The following is a 19,663-nucleotide window of genomic DNA, read 5'->3' on the forward strand; positions in this document are numbered from 1 at the left end:
CTCCCAAGACAGTGACCAGTCTCTACAATTTTCTACCTCTGTTTTGTGGACACTGATCTAACATGCACTTTCTCATAGTGTAATGGCTGATGTCGCATCCAATCCTATGGCTGAATTCATCATCAGTCATTTTCTGTCCACTGCTGGACAAAGGCCTTCCACAAAGTCCTCCATTCAATTTTATCTTGAGCTTCTCTATGCCATTGAATTCCAGCCATCTCTTTAGCCTCATCCTCCCACTGTCTCCTTGGTCTCTCTTTCCATCTCAGGGATAGCATTCAGATATCAACTTTGTCCATTGTTGAGTGTTAGTTCCTGCAATATGACCTGTCCAATGCCATTTGGATCTTTAATGGCTGCTATAATGTCTCTCAACCTAGTCTGCGTTCTGATCCGAGTATTGCACTTTCTATCTAAAATGGTAATATCAAGTAATGATCTTTTCATTTTTCTCTGAGTAATCCTCAAACTTATTGGTCAACCTTTTAGTCAAAGTCCCCATTTCACTTCAATATGTCATGACTGGAAACATACAACTTACAAATATTTTTCTTTTAAGGCACATTGGGATGTTTCCTTTGAGTACTTCATGAATATTTTCCGATATATTCTTCACAGTCTCCCTCTACTGTGATCTTTTGTCCTAAGTAAACAATTTGATAAATCATACTTGTCATTTATTTTATTTAGTAATTTATTCAATGTCTCCACTGCAATATTACTCTAACTCATTCCAACTTAATACATTCTAATTAGTTACTTTTAATCTACATGTGAATGAACTGATGCTGATGTCAGCCAGTTGCAGACTTGTTTGCAGAATGCCTGCTGTCTAGACAGTATGGTCACTTGAACTCATGCGAACAGTGATGGATTTTTTTGTAACTATTTGGATTTAAGCAAACTGATTTTGTGCTTGTGATTTTCCATGTTATAGGTAGATGAAAAAAGGGCAATGTTGAGATGAGAAATATTACATTAGCACACACATTGCATCTGAGACTGGAAACTTGCACACAAAATGTTTTTCATGTGCACATGGGGCATGCACATGAAAAAATTAGAGGGAACACTGATTCGTGTTCATCTTCATGTGAGGATTTTTGAATTTGTTATAGAATCAGGATAACTTGCTTATCCTGATTGATAACTCTATCAATCAGGATAAGCAAGATCTATAGAGGTCGAAGGCACTGCCATGGGTAGCCCTCTGTCTCCACCTTTGGCAAACTATTTTTTGAACCATCTGGAAGGTGCCTTGTTCTCATCCATTCATTCCCAACCTTCTCATATAGTTATGTTGATGATGTTTTTGCTGTTTGGTCTCATTCTGAAAATGAACTTATCACTTTCCTACAATGGATCAATAGCCTTCATCCACACATTCAATTCGCCATGAAAAAAAAAAAAAAAAAAAAAAAAACTGGTAGGTGACCATTTTTGGACATCCTTCAATGCACACAGCCTCAGGTAATTTATCAACCAGTATTTATTGAAAACCTACCTTTACTGGCAGATACATTCATCAAAAGTCTGCTCATTATACCTCTCAAAAAATTGGTGGTATCAAGTCTTTAATTAGTAGCGCACATAATGTGTGCTCCTCTCCCTCAAGCTTCCAAGAACTTCTATCAAAACTTTAATGGAATTTAATGGTTTCTTCAACTCAGAATTCTTCAACAGACTGCAGGGTTCCAATCCCTTATATTTCTGGTATCTCTGAACCTATTGGTAAAATTTTGAAGAAGTATCACCTTATTCCCACATATTTTCCTATTAACAAAATGTTTCATCTGTTGCCATCAAGAAAAGAAAACTGTCACCTCTATCATTAGTTGGCATTTACCAGATACCTTGTGAATGTAATCTGACATACTTTGGGAAGATAGGCCATTCTGTGGAAAAAAAGAATTAATGAATATCAGTATTATATTGAATACATGAAACCTCAAAAGTCTGGTCTGGCACAACATAATATTGACATTAAACACAGTATCCGGCAGGATGAAGCTCATCTCCTCCACAGAAGCAGTTTTAAATATGAACCCCTTTTCAAAGAAAGTTGCGAGGCCCCTTTACATTAGCCAAATCGGAATCTGAACAATTCTCTCTCTCTCCCAAAAGTTTTTGAGATTCTCATTTTTTGTAACCATCAAAAATAGTTTTTAATAATTATTATTTATTAATATATTAATTTCTAGCACATGGCAACAGTTTTTAATTGGTAAACCAATTGTTGTATGTACCTTGTATTCCCGTTTATTGATTTGCTTGTTTCTACGCACTGATGATATACTGTTATTTTTGATACAATATATCTGTACATTCATTTTGTTAAAGTTAATTACTGTAGTAGTCATTGTGTAATTTGTTGTTTATACTCATGCCACAGGTACCTTTAAAGAATAGCAATTGCCTGTTCTGTAATCATTGAGCTTACTCGCCAATGCATTCACAAGTCCTGGCCTATACCATTAATTGACTATATTTGTCCTGTTAGCTTTTATCTCAATACTGGATAGCCTGAAACATGCTGTCTCCAACAACCTTGCATTCCTGCTGAACATCTAATGTTGTTTGTTGGTTGCAAGTCTTCTGCTGTCATTAGCAATCCCCTCCAGTCCTGTGCTTTCTATCCTTCTGAAAATAACTTTGTATTCTATATTCTATATGCCTGTAACTATATTCTCCTTCAATCAGGCAAGCCTCATTGATGTCCTATAATTTTTGGCCAAGTCAAACTAATCAATGCCAGAAACTCTTTCCTCTTATTTCTGATGCTTCTGCCATTAGTATACATGAACTGCAATATCTCTACCGATCCAGGTAATCTCTTATAATCTCTACTCCATTCATATTTGAGAACTGAGAAATTACAGTCATTATTCTTTGATCACATCCCTTCTCAGAGTTCAACTCAAGGTGCCTGCACACACATACACACATTACTGTTAGCTCTAGTTGCCCTGATTTCACGCTTCCATTCTTTCACTGAACAACATTTTCTCCAAACACCTAACTAGAAATCTATTCACTTGCAATCCATCATCCATATATATCTATATATATCAGAGGTGAATATTCAGGGTGTACTAGGTGTGCAGTGCAAATCCATGGAATAGCAATATCACTGAAGTAATATCACTTATATTTTTGCATTTATTCCCATTAAAGACTCCCCTAATTGTTACCTGGCTTCAGGTGATTCCTAAAATTAAACAAAATATACTAATGTTTCATGAAGAGGACACTTTTCGATGTGTAAACATTGCATCACATTCGTAATAGCCTGGATGTGAGGTCACAAATAAATTCACCTTTGACCCCTTTGAAAACGTACAGATGGTGCAGTGGGTCAAATTCTAAGCATTCCAGTGGTTTTAAACTGCCCAGAAGGCAAGGCAGGGTGAATGTTGAGACAATAACACCCAGAAATCAGTAGCTGTGATCGGTTATTGTGTGTCAACTAATCCAATTGAACACTGTCATTTGTCATGAGTTGCTGTTTTTTTTTTTGGAGTTTCATCTGTTTTGTCTGCATGAAGTGTGAACTGATGTGTTTAGGACACTGATAGAGACAAGTTATTAATATATAATTTTCTATGAATTTTCTATAACTTTTTTGCCCATATTTACAATGGGAAACAGCATTGACGATTTACTGAATGTTCTGTTTTCCAGTGCTTTTGTGAATTGTATGATTACAATCAAAGGAAGTTGGAACTTGTGTATAAATAAGTAAATAAAACGAGTTATTCCTGCCTTTCTTTGGCTCAATCCAGAAAAATAATTTTCCAAGTGATTAATTTTCCTGATTTCTGAGTGCATTATATGGCTGTTTTTAAAAATCATATAAAAATTCGAATTTTCCATGTCTTGCTCTACTAACTATTTGCTAATGATAATCTAATCTCACAACAAAGCATAAACCCTTTTGTGCTTCTCACATAAATGGCGTGCATGAAGCATAGCTATTGTTCATTTGACCTTTATGCTTTCCATATTTAAAATTATGCTAATTGATAAATCAAAGAATTCAAAGTTATCCTACATTTAATTGCATTAGACCAATTAAGATGAGTGCTAATGTGCTATGCACTCTTAAAACTTTCATACATCAATAAAAATGCAATCATATGGTCAAACTGACATGAATTTTGTAGCACAGGTTACAAAAGCCACATGACAGCACACCCAACCTAAATGGGCATGTGATGCCACTAACCCAAGGTAAAATACTTTCTACATTTATATCTCATCCAGAGATTTTTATTTAATAAGGTTAAAACACCTTATGGTAACTTGTTCTGGTAAAATACTTATAAGCTCTGTATTACTAAAATCTTGGTATTTCTAGCCTCGCTCCCACTGATGAGACCTCAATAAAGGTCGAAACCGGTCTGGGTAGTAGCCCCTTGCCTTTAATACATAGCATCATACATCTCCTCAAGGAGATGGGCTGTGCATTAAGGGTAAATATTAAGAATAGTGATCAGAGCTTATTCTACTTTTACCATGAGTTGCCTTGACTGGCACTACTTTGAGGGTCAGCTAGACTTCCAATACATGCAGGCGCAAACTTGACTTGTTTGTCTGTTTGCTTACTTGGGAAATGGAGTAAAACCAGGTTTAAAATAGCTTGGTATTCTTAACACACACATATATATATATATATATATATAGGTCCTTTCATCCATTAAATTCACTTTATACATTCTCAAACTGCATACAACTCCACTTGCATAATCCATATCTTAACTCATTTGCAATCATCCCCCCCTCTTCTCAATTCTCTTTATCCATGTATGTAAAAGATTTACAATCATTATTCTTTCAACTTTTCTTTTATGATTCTTCCAATGACTCCTTCATCCTGTTATGATCCAGCTGTGGTTATAAACTGTGCTGAGTGGTGGGGAAATAGATTCATCTCCTGATTATTTAATAAGAGAATTTCTCTTTATTAATAGCAAATAGTAGCAAAATGACTGTTCAGAAATGACATGAGTATAGTTACCAATAACAATTTAATAAACCAAATAACATTAACAATACATAATTTAAACAACTCAACTAACAATTAAATGGAAATAACTTAATGTTTAGAATACATGATTCAGCTAGCACTAGAAATACATGTAGAGTCCATGCTATGGATAGATAGTCTCTACATCTATATTATTAGCATGGGCTTAGGCATTATAATCAATTCAAAATCCTTACGACTATCTTCAAATCATAACGGTGAGCTTTCACTTAAAGTCCTAATCTATAACAAATGAGTTTGAAACAACAGAGAGAATTAATGTAATTACTAACTGCAAAAAATATACATCTTTTGCTATGTGAGGCCTGTTAATCTTGGCCAATTCAAATATTACAATTTCTTTTCTTGCTTAATCCCAAAATAAATTATCTAAACCCAATGTGTAGAGAATTTCAAATAATCCATTAAACTATGATTAGTGTAATCGAGGGAGGGAATTTCTTCTTTTTTAGGTGAGAGTGCCTCTTTATCAAGAAACAGTTTTCAGGAAGTCTTTATTTGCAGTAGAGCCTGAAATCATTATTTTATCACAAGTTTACCTCCTGTCAAAACTTCATAGACTGTTCTCAATATTTTGTCAACTCTTATGAATTCTTCAATCACAACTTTACAGGACTTAATCATAGAAATTTTTCATGCTGAAACTTTAAGCTCCTGTTTCTTGTCACATTTCACTTACTGTTATGGCTTTCTGCTGTTGCCTCATTTCCAGACTGCTCTTACCAGAACACACATGTAGCTTTTAACTTATTTAGACTTCCAACCATCATTTTAACCTGCCACTATACTAGGCCCATGTTTCAGGTATAGGCTTTTTGTCAGACTCTCATCAAGTATATCCTAAATCATGGAATCACCATACAAGACAGTATTCTTACTTTTCCACTCTCATTTTGTTGTTTCTGCGGTGACATTTCACTAGTTGCTTGAGTTCACACACATTTTGTAATGTAAAAGACTACAAACGAGGGTGTACTAAAACGTTGTGATAATCACCATGAATTGATGTAGAACCTCAATTGAGGTATTCATTAGAACTGTTCAACCCCCCCCCACGTCACACATAAGAGTGCTTTTTCTCTTGTTATAGTCATCTCACTATTTTCCTCAATGTTGAACCATCTCTGCATTATCTTTTTTTCTGATCCTTATTCTGTTCACTGACACCTGCAGGCAAAGCAATTAGGGCTAGGTAATTGTTAAATGGCTGTTATCTATTTCTGTGTTTGGTTGTTCCACAAGTTTTGCAGGATGAGAAACCTTGATATTACAAGAGGAAAAATTTCTGCTACATCCATGTGAAACCTGCTCACTTACTTTTTACTGAAAAGCCTAATAAATGTTTTTCTTATACTACAGATGAGAAAGGTTACAGACATTATGAACTGTGCTATGGAGGCTTCAGTAAGTAAAGAAATTAGTTAAACGAATAATGAATTAGAAAATCAGTTTCAATTACATATATGTATACTGAAAAAATAGTAATCAAAACAGAGCAATACAGCTTCAATTAATGATATATAAGAATGAACTAAACTGAAACATTCTAACAAAAAAACTCACTCTGCCAAAGAGGATCTGTCTCCATATTATTAAACAAATAGTGGAGAAACTTTTCTACAAGATGGGCCTAGTAATATAGACAATGAAATTCAATTATCAATACCATTATAATATCACACAGTTTGCACATGCTCAAACTTATTAACTAAAATTCAGATATTGCATTATTTTTAATAGTTATATATCACTTAGAGCTCACATTAGTAGTAAATCATATATACATATACATTGGTGTCAAAAATCTTAGGATGAACACTATTACTGAAGATTATAATCACAAATTCAGTTCAAGCATTGTGTCAAAATTTATATAACAGATGATTTCAAGTAGAAAATGGGTACAAATTCAAATTTTCGAATGGTGTACAAAGAGATCATGTGGTAGCATTCATCATGATAAAAGTCAAAAGACTACACAAAGAAAATTGTGTTTGAAGGGACCTCTTTTCACAAAGGAATAAAGTTGCAAACTTGGATGTGTTCTAATGTCTCAAAGACATCATCCAAATGATTTCATGGGGAGGGGGGGAGATTATTGGAAGCTTGAAGGCCAAAGAATTACTGATATTGCCAGAGAGTTTAGAATCCCACATAGCATTGCAGAGTGTATCAAATCAATGGAATGTTTTCCAAATGTTTGCTAAGAAGCCACCCTCGCTCTACCACAGAACATGAAGACAAATTTTTGGTTATAACAGCAAAATGTAACTGACGCATCATGACAGGTCTGTTTATAAGTTGGCTACATTCAAGCATAGGTACACGGATATCTTGACAAATTGTGGCAAGAGACAAGTAGGCCTATATGCTCAAAGGCCTGTAGTCTGCATCCCTTTATCCACAACTCATTGTAGAGCATGTTGTCAGTGGTGTTGTATCTATAAAAACTGGACAAGACACCAATGGGCTAATGTACTCTTTACAGATCAGAGTCATTTTAGTCTTTCCTCTGATTCTAGATGACACTTGATCTGGTGTGAAAGTGGTACTGCTTGCCATCAGAAGAATGTTCTTGAAAGGGATAGATAGGGTGTAGCTTAGGTCATGCCGTGGGGAGGCATTATGCTTAATGTATGCATCGATCTATAAATGCTGGAAAAAGGGACTATCATTGGTGAATGATATTGCAATGAAGTTTATCAATGTTGTGTTCGATTGTTCTATGGTGCTATAGGCAAAGAATTCATTTTTATGGATGACATTGTCACACCACATAGTATACAAGCAGTAGAGATACTTCTGGAGAATGAGAATATTAAATGAATTAAGTGGCTAGCACACTCCCCAGATCTCAACCTACAGAACATGTTTGGAAAGTAACAGGGAGATGCACTGCTGCTCGAAATTCCCCTCCAGAAAACAAACACGGCCTTATCCTTGCTCTGAAGGAGGAGTGGGCTAATTTGCCTGAAGAACTCCTGAATAATTTGGTGCTAAGCATGGTATGACTTTGTGAGAGCTGCATCGGAGTTTGGGGTAAACATATTCCATACTGAAATGTCTCTCCACATAGTTTTCTGTGAGCACTGTATATTAATTCCATATTACATTCTTAGGAAATTTGTAACTTTTGCCAAAAACGTATGGCAATTAAAACAGAATGGCAAAAACAGAAATTAAATATGTCATATACAGATAAAAATGTAGTTCATCTTTAGCTTTTGGATACTAGTGTATATATAAAATCAAAAAAAAAAAAGCCAAACAACATTAAAAACAGTTAGGAAATAATTGTTATGCAGTCACAAAAAAGGTCCACTTCTTAATCCCATCCTTCTGTAGTGACATTGTTTATTATCATAACAAGTGAATCCAGTGCTGTTTCTTTGGAATGAGTACAGTTGACATGATTCTGTTCCCAAAATTGTTCTGAATGACATCTTATGTAATTTTATGAGTGGCTATTTGAATTCATAAAATCGGCTGGATTCAGACAAATGATATAAAACATTAATTAAATTAAGGGGATATTAGATCCTGCATTGTTTTAAAACCGAATAAGAAACTCAAGGATTGGAACCAGAGAGTTTCATGCTGAATATAGTATTAAAAAACTATAAAAGTATCGGCGAATACTAGTGTGAGCTAAAATGCAAGTAGTCCTAGAACGTAGTACAAACACGGGCAACTCGTTGCAAAGGTAGGGAAAGTTCTGATCGCTATTCTTGGTATTTTCCATAATGTAAAAACACATTTCCTAGGAATGTATGCTGTTATTACATTATGGTGGGAGGCCACTACCCAGACCGGTTTCAGCCTCTATTGAGGCTTCATCAGTGAGTAGCTAGATATATCACCGAAATGAAGCCTGTTGGCTCTTTATATTTAAGATATAAAACATATTTATTAAAGCTTAAGAGATATACATGAAGAATATAAGGTACATGATTAACTTAATCACCTTCCTAGCAATTTCTGATATCAATACTAACACTATATTACATTAATCACTCTAGGGTCACTAATCATATCTCACAACACATCCAAGTTATTTCACATACAGATCCCTTCTAGGGAGACCTTCTTCAAACAGAGACAGGTTACTACCAAATGGGATAATCACTAAAGTTCTCTACAACTTGTCCATTCACAAATTAACCTATAAAGTCTCTCATATCTTTAATTGGAAATCAGATACTTTAACATTCTACGTTACCAACCCATGGAATGACTTTCTGTTCTGTCTTCAGCCTTATCTGGACATCAAGGCACCGTTGTGGGTTACCATTCTTTGGGTCACATATGATAGCAGCACGATCAGGTTCTCCAGGACGATAAGGCAGTGTGCCACTCTGGTCTCTCTCTGGAACCGCAGGAACACATCTGTACAGTTGGTCACACACTACAGCTTAGCTAATCTGTTATGAAGAGATAGCTAGCCTTGCCTCGCGAACCTCGATAAGCCTTTCATGACTTCTACGGCCGACCCGGAATCATCCCATTGGCGGAGACGGAGAGCCAACGTCCAAAAGCACAGGAACCAGGAACCAAAAGGGAAAAAAAGCCTCGTGTAGGGGGAAAGCTTGACCCTTATATTTTCCCTCTCTTTCTCGGAGATTCTCACGATTAGCTACGTTGTTTACTGCGTGGCATTCATTCACTTGCACATGGCGTTCTTCCGAGAAAGTGTTCTAGCTTCGCTTTCCTAATAAATTCTCCTTCCCTTAGGCCATACGTTGTACTGGATGGCTAAAGTTTGACTTTTGGACTATAGCTTACACTCAACTTGCTTTCACACAATACATAGAATGGGATACTCTAATTAAATAATAATCTTAAATAAATTCCTTTATTTGACTCTGTACCAAACTGGTTATGTCTCACATTTCTTAAACTAAACACTTCTTCAGTTTTGCTTTAAATTATAATGTACATTTCAATTTCTATGCCAAAACACAACATTTTTCTGCCTACAATTAAAGGTAGTTGTTCCTGAATAAATTAAATTTTAATTTTCAATTTCTGACTATTCAGGACACAACAATAGCAACTGCTCATGAGGTTTTGCAATTCTTTCAATCTGCTTTCATATTCCATATTTGAATGACTACTGACCACCTTTGTGAATCTTCTCTGGACCCTTTCTAACATATCCTCATCACCATGAAAACCTGGTGTCTAAATCTGTGCACAATAATCCATATGAGGCCTTATTAAAGTCTTATACAAGGGAATCATAACCTCTATTTCTGTACTTTCAGGTCTTCTTCATCACATTTATCTAATGTGATGACTTCACAGCTTGTGCAATGTAGCCCTGAATTTCAGGTCCTTGTGCACAGTCACTCCCAGATCACTCATCTCATCTACCTTCTTTGAAGTTACCGTGCCAAGTGTATACTTGGCAGAGTAACTTTATGTGATTACATTAAGATATTAGAATTAACCATATAGAATATATTTTTATAATTCTAGTACTTTTATCTTAATTATAGTTTATTGTTAATAGCAGGACAAAATAAGAGAATGATTCACACTGTAATATATGACGTTTTTTTATCATAAAAGATGGGGGGGGGGAGCGCATGACAGATATGCAGAATTGTAATAAACCAACATAAGTAGATACAATCTTTATGTAATCACATAAACTTTCAACCTACATGGAAAAGTAATCTCAGAATTAATATTATCTGTTAATTTCGCTGAATTACAGTAGTCATAGTTGTATTTTTTGTTTCTAAAGAATTTTATTCCAAATAATTATGAAAAAATTATTGGTTGGCCTAAATTAACCTCATCTATCTAAAAAGTTTGTTTTAAATTCAGTTTTGTGTATTGTCACATGTGAACTTAGCAGAATTTTTTAGCTGAGCTAGGAAAAGCACTTTTAAATAATGCATAGTGTGCCTTTTTATCATATAATCGTGCTTCATTTTTTTCATGTTGGATACAAGTGTGCTATATCCAACATGAAATAGTGTTTCTTGTTGGAATTTTGTTTATTTGTATTTTTGCTACTTGCTTGTTCCTACTTCTGCTGCATAAAATGGTGTCCATAACGAAGCAGATGCATGCAGCACGGAATGCTTCAGCAAAAACATCAGGTTCTGCCCTGGATTTTTCTCAGTGGTGCACTGTGAGAATTGCTTCATGCATGTGCCAAAAAATGTGAAAGATTTATGGACTGTTAGAGTGAACACAAAGAAGGAAGACATTAATATACGTGAAAAATGTATCGATAAGCGAGAGCATTTCAAAATGGGAGCTAGCATCAAAAGCATAGGACAAGAGCTTAGGTAAGAGTTTGTGAAAATGAAAAGCAAAATGAAGCATCTGGAAGATGAGATTAAACACCAAAAGAAGAGATTGGCAGATGTGAATGAGGAGGAAGTTAGTATTATGAAGAAAGAATCAGGGTATAATTGAATATCATTGTATGGGGGACTTGATCATTAGAGGTGTGATGACAAAAGCACACAAAACATGTTTTCCTGGTGGAATTCTGCAACAAATAATTGATGCCTTGCAGAGGAGGAAAGAGAAAGCATCATAATTAGTAGCATTTGTGAGCACAAAATGACTTGAAGAAAAAAGGAATGTTGATAGACTTGAGGAAGTTGTTGCAGGAGATAAAGGGTAACTAACAGTATTGTTGGAAAAGTTGTTAGTGTTGCCCAGATATGACAATAGTAAACTGAGGAAGACAGCAGAGATAGCAATTTTTTAGCAAAGAGAGAATCACACGGTGAAAATTTTGGAAAAATTGGTTAGGGCCTGCATTCAGAAATGGGTTGACAGTGAATACCTACTTTGCAATGAACAACATGGGTTTACAAGGGAAGGTCATGTTTTAGCAATTTGCTCACATTCTATAACAATGTTACCAATGAACTAGACAAGGAGAATGGATACACCATGATACTTTTGGATTTTGCTAAGGCTTTTGACAGAATACAGCATGGCAGACTGCTGCATAAATTGGAGAAAATGAGTTTGGGTTATACAATATTAGCATGGATAAGAAGATGGGTGACTGACAGATATCAAAAAGTGGTATACGGGGGAACTGAGCCTGCAAGGTTTAAGGTAACAAGTGGTGTACTACAAGGATCAGTGCTTGGTCCACTGTTATTCAATCTGTACATTAATGATATTGGGAAGGATTTGACAAGTGACATACAGTTATTTGCTGATGATGTAAAGATAGATAGGGTAATCAGGAATGCTGCTGTTATGCAGTCTTTGCAGATTTGAATAGGCTGGAATTGTGGGCATGGGAAAATGGGTGTTAGCTCAATGTCAGTAAATGTGAAGTCATTCAATTCAGCATGATTAGATATCCAATGTCGTATTATATTGGTGGGATTAGGCTAGAAGAAACTGATGAGGCTAGGGATCTTGGAGTGTTAATAGATAAGAAGTTGAAGTTTAGGGGCCAAGTGGCAAAGATTGCAAATACAACTTAAAAGATAATTGCAATGCTGAAACGAACATTCACATGTAAAGATAAGGATGTTATTTTGCCTCTTTACAAGACCTTGATAAGGCCTCACTTGGACTATTGTGCGCAGGTCTGGTCTCCTGGTTTCTGTTGTGATTCTGATATATTAGAGAGAGTGCAAAGCGGAGTGTTAAAAAATGATATCAAGATTGTGTAATACTGATTATGAAGACAGATTAAGAATTTGTAGACTGCAGACACTAGCAAACAGGAGAAAGAGGGTGATATGATTGAGATTAACAAACTTCTGAAAGGGTCATACAGGATTTCAATTGATGGAGGGTGGAGAAAGGACGAGAGGGCATCCTTGGAAGCTGAGAATGAAGGCCACCAAGAAGGGTATGAGGGCTAGATTTTTCTCTCAGAGGGTGGTGCATGACTGGAATGGATCACCATTGGATGTTGTGAGTGCAAGCAGTGTGAATGAATTCAAGAATAAGTATGACAGCTGGTGTGTGTAATATGTGGCCTCCCTCAATGAGTCTCTGACTGCCTGGAAGTCTCTCTTAATAATAATAATAATATAGGCTGATATTCTTAGACTTTGCAAAAGCATTTTATGGATTACCACATGATAAGTTGGTGTACAAGCAGCTGGTGTACACCAACTTACCAATTCAAGTGTACACCTTGATAAAGAACTGGCCAGACCACACTTGCTACTGTGTTCAAATTTGGTCACCTGGATGAGGATGAGAATAGGTAATATATTGGTTGGATGGATTAGTGATTCGCTATCTGAACAATACCAGCAAGTTGTGTATGATGGAGCAGTGTCTCGAAAAAAGGAGGGTAACGAGTGGAGTACCCAGGTTCTGTTCTTGGGCCTGCTGTTTAACTAGTTTGTAAATGATATATCATGTGGATTGACTGGGATCTTTAATTGTTTGCAGATGATGCAAAGTTGAGAATAATTATAAGTAGCAATGCAGATGTTAATTCCTTTCAGGAAGATTTGAATAAACTTTTGACTTTGACAAAGGAGTGGGGTTGTAGTTTTAATATTAATAAGCGCAAGGTGTTATAATTTGGAGTGCAGAAACATAAGGCTGTGCACTGTATTGATGATGCCATACTGTAAGAAGTGGTTGAGATTAGATTTGGGAGTGATGGTTGACAGTAGATTGAAGTTTAGAGAGCATATTGAAACTGTTGAGAGGACTTCATATGGTAGTGCTGCTATGATAAGAAGTACTGTAACATGTAGGGATCAAGTGGTTGTGTCACTGTATAAAGCACTGGTCAGACCACACTTACTATTGTGTTCAAATTTGGTCACCTGGTTTTCACTGTGATGTGAAAACATTGGAGATGAATGACTAAAACAATATCAGGACTTTGGAATGCTGGCTATAGAGAGAGGTTGAAGAAATGTGAATTACACAATATGGTTGATAGGAGGAAATGAGGTGATATGATAGAAACATTTAAGTTAGTGAAAGGATTTTATTGGACTAATCCAAATGAGATTATAAAAATAGTAGAAGGTGAGAGGGATAAAACCACAGACCATCCCTGGAAGTTATGTAAGAATGTGGTGAAGAGGTTTGTGAGGAGTAGATTTTTTACATGGACAACTGTCAGTGAATGGAATACATCACCAGAATGTTGTGTGGATGCAAGAAGTGTTAAAGATTTTAATCAGTAGGAAATTATGTTGTCAGTTGAATGAACCTCCCATGATGAGACTGCTGACTCCGTGGAGGGGGGGGGGGGAAGAGGAGTAATAATAATAATAATAATACTGTTTATTCAAAATCCTAGTTAAAAATTAATATGAATGCTTAGTTTCTGAAATTATACATTTTTTACTAAATAATTTAAGGAAATTACGTCAACTAGGATATACATTAAAATAAATTTTAATATACTTCAATATTTCGGCAATGTCACGTTGCCATTTTCAAGAAACTCAAGAACAAGACACATGCACACAGGCACAACAAACAGTAAGTGAGGAAGAAGCAGGAAGCTATTATTTCTCCTAAAGTCCTGATAGTGTCCCCTAGCGGGCAATGTTGGTATTCTTGGACGATTGGGCTGAAGGTCTTCTGATGTAGGTTTCCCAAATTTCAAGCAGTCTCATGCAGCCAAATTTGTTGACGTTTGGATTGTTTCTTAGGGCTGAAGCTGATTCCATAAAAAGCCCTTCATATTTGCATTTACTACAGTGTATTATTGTGGCTTTCTTCCACCATATTCTATAGCAAGTATCCAGCGCATGGTCAGCAAGACCAGAGTGCCTGTATTGGTGAAACCGGATGTAGTCCTTGCATTCTGAAATTTGATATTTGCTGTCCTGCCTGTTTGGCCAAAGTAGGCCAGCTTACAGCTGCAAGGGACCTGGTATGCACCAGGTAGGTCTAGGGGGGGGGGGTCTTTAGTAGAGCGGATAAGGGATGGCAATTTTTATATGGTCTGTAACAAAAAGTTAAGCCATGTTTTTTTAGGATTTTTGTAATTTTTTCCGAGGTGCCTCGGATATAGGGTATGGTGATGGATTTAGAGTAATCCTTGTTGTGAGGGGGGGGGTTTACTGGTTTCAATATTTTTTGGATTTGGGGGGGGGGGATAGCCATTGGCTGAGGAAGTGTTTAGTTCTGTGGTTAGGGCATTGTCATTTGAACAGATAAGTTTAGCCCTGTTGTGTAGTGTGTTAATGACTCCATATTGTTGCAAGAAGGAGTGGTGGGATTGTTGGTGAATGTATCTGCCTGTATGGGTGGGTTTTCTATAGACTGAGAAAACCAAGGTTCCATCAGGCTGGCGGATGACTAGTATGTCTAAGAAAGGACGGTAGTAGTGTTTATCCTCTTCCAGGGTGAATTTGATTCTGGGATGTTGGTTGTTTAACTGTGTTAGGAAGGAAAGGATTGCATCGGAGCCATGTGGCCAAATAGCGAACACATCATCATCAACATAGCAAAGCCAAATGGTTGGTTTTTGTGGGGCAGAGTTTAAGGCTTTCTCTTCAAAAGTCTCCATATAAAAGTTGGCCAAGGGTGGGGAGAGTGGAGAACCCATGGCTGTCCCCTCTATTTGTTTGTAGAATTTTCCTTGCCAAACAAAATAGCCTGAGTTCATTGTGAACTGAAATAGGGCTGTGATATCGGGGGGAAATTTAGCTTGGATTAGCTCTAAGGATTCCTTGAGTGGGACATTTGTGAATAAGGAGGAGGACATCAAAACTGACCATTATGTCAGTGTGTTTGAGTGTAAGGTTTTCTATGCTGGCTTTGAAATGAGCTGAGTTTTTTATGTGTGAAGGTGGGTTGCCAGTATAGTGTGAGAGAGCTTTGGCCAAATGTTTAGCTAGTTTGTATGTGGGGGAATCAATGCCATCCACTATGGGACGTAATGACACATTTTCCTTTTGTATTTTTGGGAGTCCATAAATACAGGGGGAGTATGGAGTTAAATGGTTTTAATTTATTAGTGATTTCCATAAACACACTGACATAATGGTCAGTTTAAAAAAAGTTCCTAAAAAAACATGACTTAACTTCTTATTACAGACCATATAAAAAATTGGCATCCCTTATCTGCTCTACTAAAGACCAACCCCCCCCCCCCCCCCCTAGACCTACCTGGTGTATATCAGGTCCCTTGCAGCTGTAAGCTGTCCTACTTTGGCCAAACAGGCAGGACAGCAAATATCAGAATTTCAGAACACAAGGACTACATTCGGTTTCACCAATACAGCCACTCTGGTCTTGTTGACCATGCGCTGGATACCTGCCATAGAATACGCTGGAAGAAAGCCACGATAATACACCATAGTAAATACAAATATGAAAGGCTTTTCATGGAATCAGCTCCAGCCCTAAGAAACAATCCAAACCTCAACAAATTTGGCTGCATGAGACTGCCTCAAATTTGGGAAACCTACATCAGAAGACCTTCAGCCCAATCGCCCAAGAATACCAACATTGCCCGCTAGGGGGCACCATCAGGACTTTAGGAGAAATAATAGCTTCCTGCTTCTTCCTCACTTACTGTTTGTTGTGCCTGCGTGCACGTCTTGTTCTTAAGTTTCTTGAAAATGACAACGTGACGTTGCCGAAATATTGAAGTATATTAAAATTTATTTTAATGTATATCCTAGTTGAAGTTGTAATTTCCTTAAATTATTTAGTAAAAAATGCATAACTAACATCTAAGCCTTTCCACGTGAAATTATACAGTTTTTTCTATAGAAAACAAACCTTTAAACATTTCACAAATTACATTTATAATAATGTAAACTGTTAAAGAATTTCACAGTCTTCTGATCTTTTTCACTTCAGTTTCATCATTGGAAGCTAGCCAAATGATAACATATGCTTATGAGCCAACTGCTTCTCCATAGTTGTGGTGGTGGGGGTAGGCAGCTGGTATATACTGGGTATTATTTTATAAACAAGCTTATATTTTCCCATATATGTGGTTTCCATACTTATAACAGCAAAAGTTCCATCATGTGCCAATTATGCCCTCAAGGATGTAATGCATAGGTTCCCAAAGTGGGCGGTACTGCTCCCCAGTGAGCACTGAAGCCTTCTAGGGGGGGGGCTATAGTGGGATCAGAAGCATTTTGAGGGGTTCAGGCAGTCTAAGGGTCGGTGGCTCTTTATAGAAGAAATTAATAATATATATTTAAAAATTAATTATTTTCATGATTTTGTGATTAGATAATCATTTAAAATTTAAATATTGCATTTTAATTCATCTTATGCCCATCTTACACGATCAATTTTTTTATCAATTTTCTATTTCAATTATTTAATCATTTGAAAATTTACCATGTCAGATAGAAATAGATGTCAATTTTCTATGTCAATGAGAAAATAGAGCATGTATATATGTGTGTATAATAGGGGGACGTTACAAAATTTAATGGGGGAGCGTTTCAAAATTTTTGTCCTTGCAAAGTGGGCGGTGGCCCGAAAAAGTTTGGGAACCTATGATGTAATGTTACTAAGATAATGAATTTTGCAACCATTCTGACCATAAAAGTGAAACACATTTTACTACTTTCCTTATACTGATTAGGAAAATAGTAATAATTTGCCAAAGCAATAATAAAACAGCTATTAAAATGTTAGCACTTATTGGTTCTGTAGCACTTTTTTTTTAAATGCCTATGGCATTTTCTTAAATTACAAATGGCCCCAATATAAAATTATTTTAGCTGAAATGTGTAAATGCAATCAAGCAGATAAATAAAATTTGTCTATTAAAACATACTTCTGAAATCACCCCAGAGTGCTTTTCATAATTTATAGTGACCACTTCATAATTCAGTACTGGGAAAGTTAAAAGAAGTACTATGAATATTCTATCAAGAAGGGATATTTGTGGAACTAAAAGGCAAGTGATTATGACATGCTAAGGAAGAAGCTTAAATCTGTACCATGGCATAAAACACTGTGGGCTAAGGATGTTAGTAGTGCATGGGATATAGTTAAGGGTCATCTAGAGGAAGCAGTATTAAAATGTATACTTAGGGTAAGGAGGGTTAATCTGATAGGAGTTAGATGGATGAGTAATATCATTAAGCATGAGTTACAGAAGAAAATGCTGTGGAGGATATATATAAAGAGAAAGGTGACCATCAAACTCATGAAGAGTACAAGGCTCAGGCAAGGAAGGCAAAATCAGATTATGAGATGAATCTAGCCAAGTAGGCCAAAGGAAATCCAAAGACTGTTTTTACTGAAGCTTCTTGGTTGTCATACAGTTCTCTCTCTCTCTTATCAAGACAATTAAATGTTCAGGTATTCCCACTGATTTTATTACAATCTACAGTCTGTTGTGATCCACACAATCAAAAGCTTTCTAATAATCAATGAAAGAAATGAATATTTCCTTCTGAAATTATCTTATTCTTTCCATAATCTATTTCATGTTTGCTATTTGGTCTCTAGTTCCTCTACCTATCCTAAAACTTGCCTGTTTTTGTGGCATTTTTCTATTCGCATATGGTTCCAACCTTTGTTGGATCACTTTGAGCATAACTTTTCTTTCTTTTAACTTCCAGCATAACTTTACTTGAATGTGAAATTAAAGTGATGGTTCTATAATTATTACAATCTTTGGCATTTGATTTTTTGGGGATTGGGATGAATACTGATGTTTTCCAATCTCTAGGCCAGTATATTTTCTTCCAAACATGTTGACAAATTTCAGTCAACGTATTCACTACTTCATCCCCAGCTACTCTAAATAATTCTACTGACACACCATCAGCTCCTGGAGCTTTTCCTTTTGGCAGTTGTTTCATTGCTGATATCACTTCACTTTTCATTATCATGGGTTCCTCAACAAATTCTCTCCTTTCAAATTCTCCTTCAATAGCATTATATTTCTTGTACAAATCCTCTACATACTCTATCTTTTTTTTCACTGCTTCTTCTTCCATTACACATTTACCTGAATTACTTTTTTACAGCTCCTAATCTACGGATAAACTTCCCTGTAACATCATTTATTTTTTGAAACAGATCTCTTGTTCTACCCATAATATTGCTTTCTTCAATTTACTTGCACCTTTTGTTTAGATGTTGTTCCTTATCTTTCTTAGTCTGTCTTTGGAAATCCGCACTCAGTTTTCTAACTCTTTCTTTGTTTCTCTGAAGTTTCATTTTTCTTCTTTCCCCTTAACAACCATTTACAATCTTTCTTACTTACTGCTTTATTAAGAGTATTCTTTGCTGCTTCTATGACTGTACATTTTGTTTCCTCCCACAGTTCTTCTAATTCTCTTCCTGTCTTCTCCAAACTTCTACTTTAAATGCTTCATTTATAGGATCTAAATGAAATCTGATATGGTCCTTTTGTTTCTTCTTAGCCCTTAATTTCAGTTTAACTTCAGATGATAATAATTCACGATCTGTCCCACAGTCTGCACCAGGTAGCATTTTTGTTGCTTGGATAGCACTCCTCCACTTACTGCTGGCAACAATATAATCAATCTGATTTCTGTATTCTCCATTAGGTGAAGTCCAGGTTTTTGGAAGTGTATGCAATAAAACAACTGTTCTCAACAGAAAACTCCAACATCTTTTCTCCTTCTTCATTCCTCAGTCCTAAACCAAATTTTCCAGTGATGCCTCGTTCTTCTTTTTCAC

The 19,663-nt window shown here is 36.1% G+C and overlaps 1 protein-coding gene across 3 annotated transcripts in view; it reads right to left on the minus strand.

The window, feature by feature from the left end:
* Gapvd1 (GTPase activating protein and VPS9 domains 1) overlaps positions 1–19,663 on the minus strand; it is a 475,307-nt gene that overhangs the window by 52,549 nt on the left and 403,095 nt on the right. For all 3 annotated transcript variants that reach the window (XM_090406248.1, XM_090406249.1, XM_090406247.1), the window contains one exon: positions 6,611–6,677. In XM_090406248.1, coding sequence (XP_090262374.1) covers positions 6,611–6,677 — 67 coding nt within the window. The remainder of the gene's footprint in view (positions 1–6,610; positions 6,678–19,663) is intronic.

Source organism: Typopeltis vanoorti, chromosome 16 (assembly GCF_054136105.1).
Source record: "Typopeltis vanoorti isolate ZY-2024b chromosome 16, IOZ_Tvanoo_1.0, whole genome shotgun sequence".
NCBI classification, from domain to species: domain Eukaryota; kingdom Metazoa; phylum Arthropoda; class Arachnida; order Uropygi; family Thelyphonidae; genus Typopeltis; species Typopeltis vanoorti.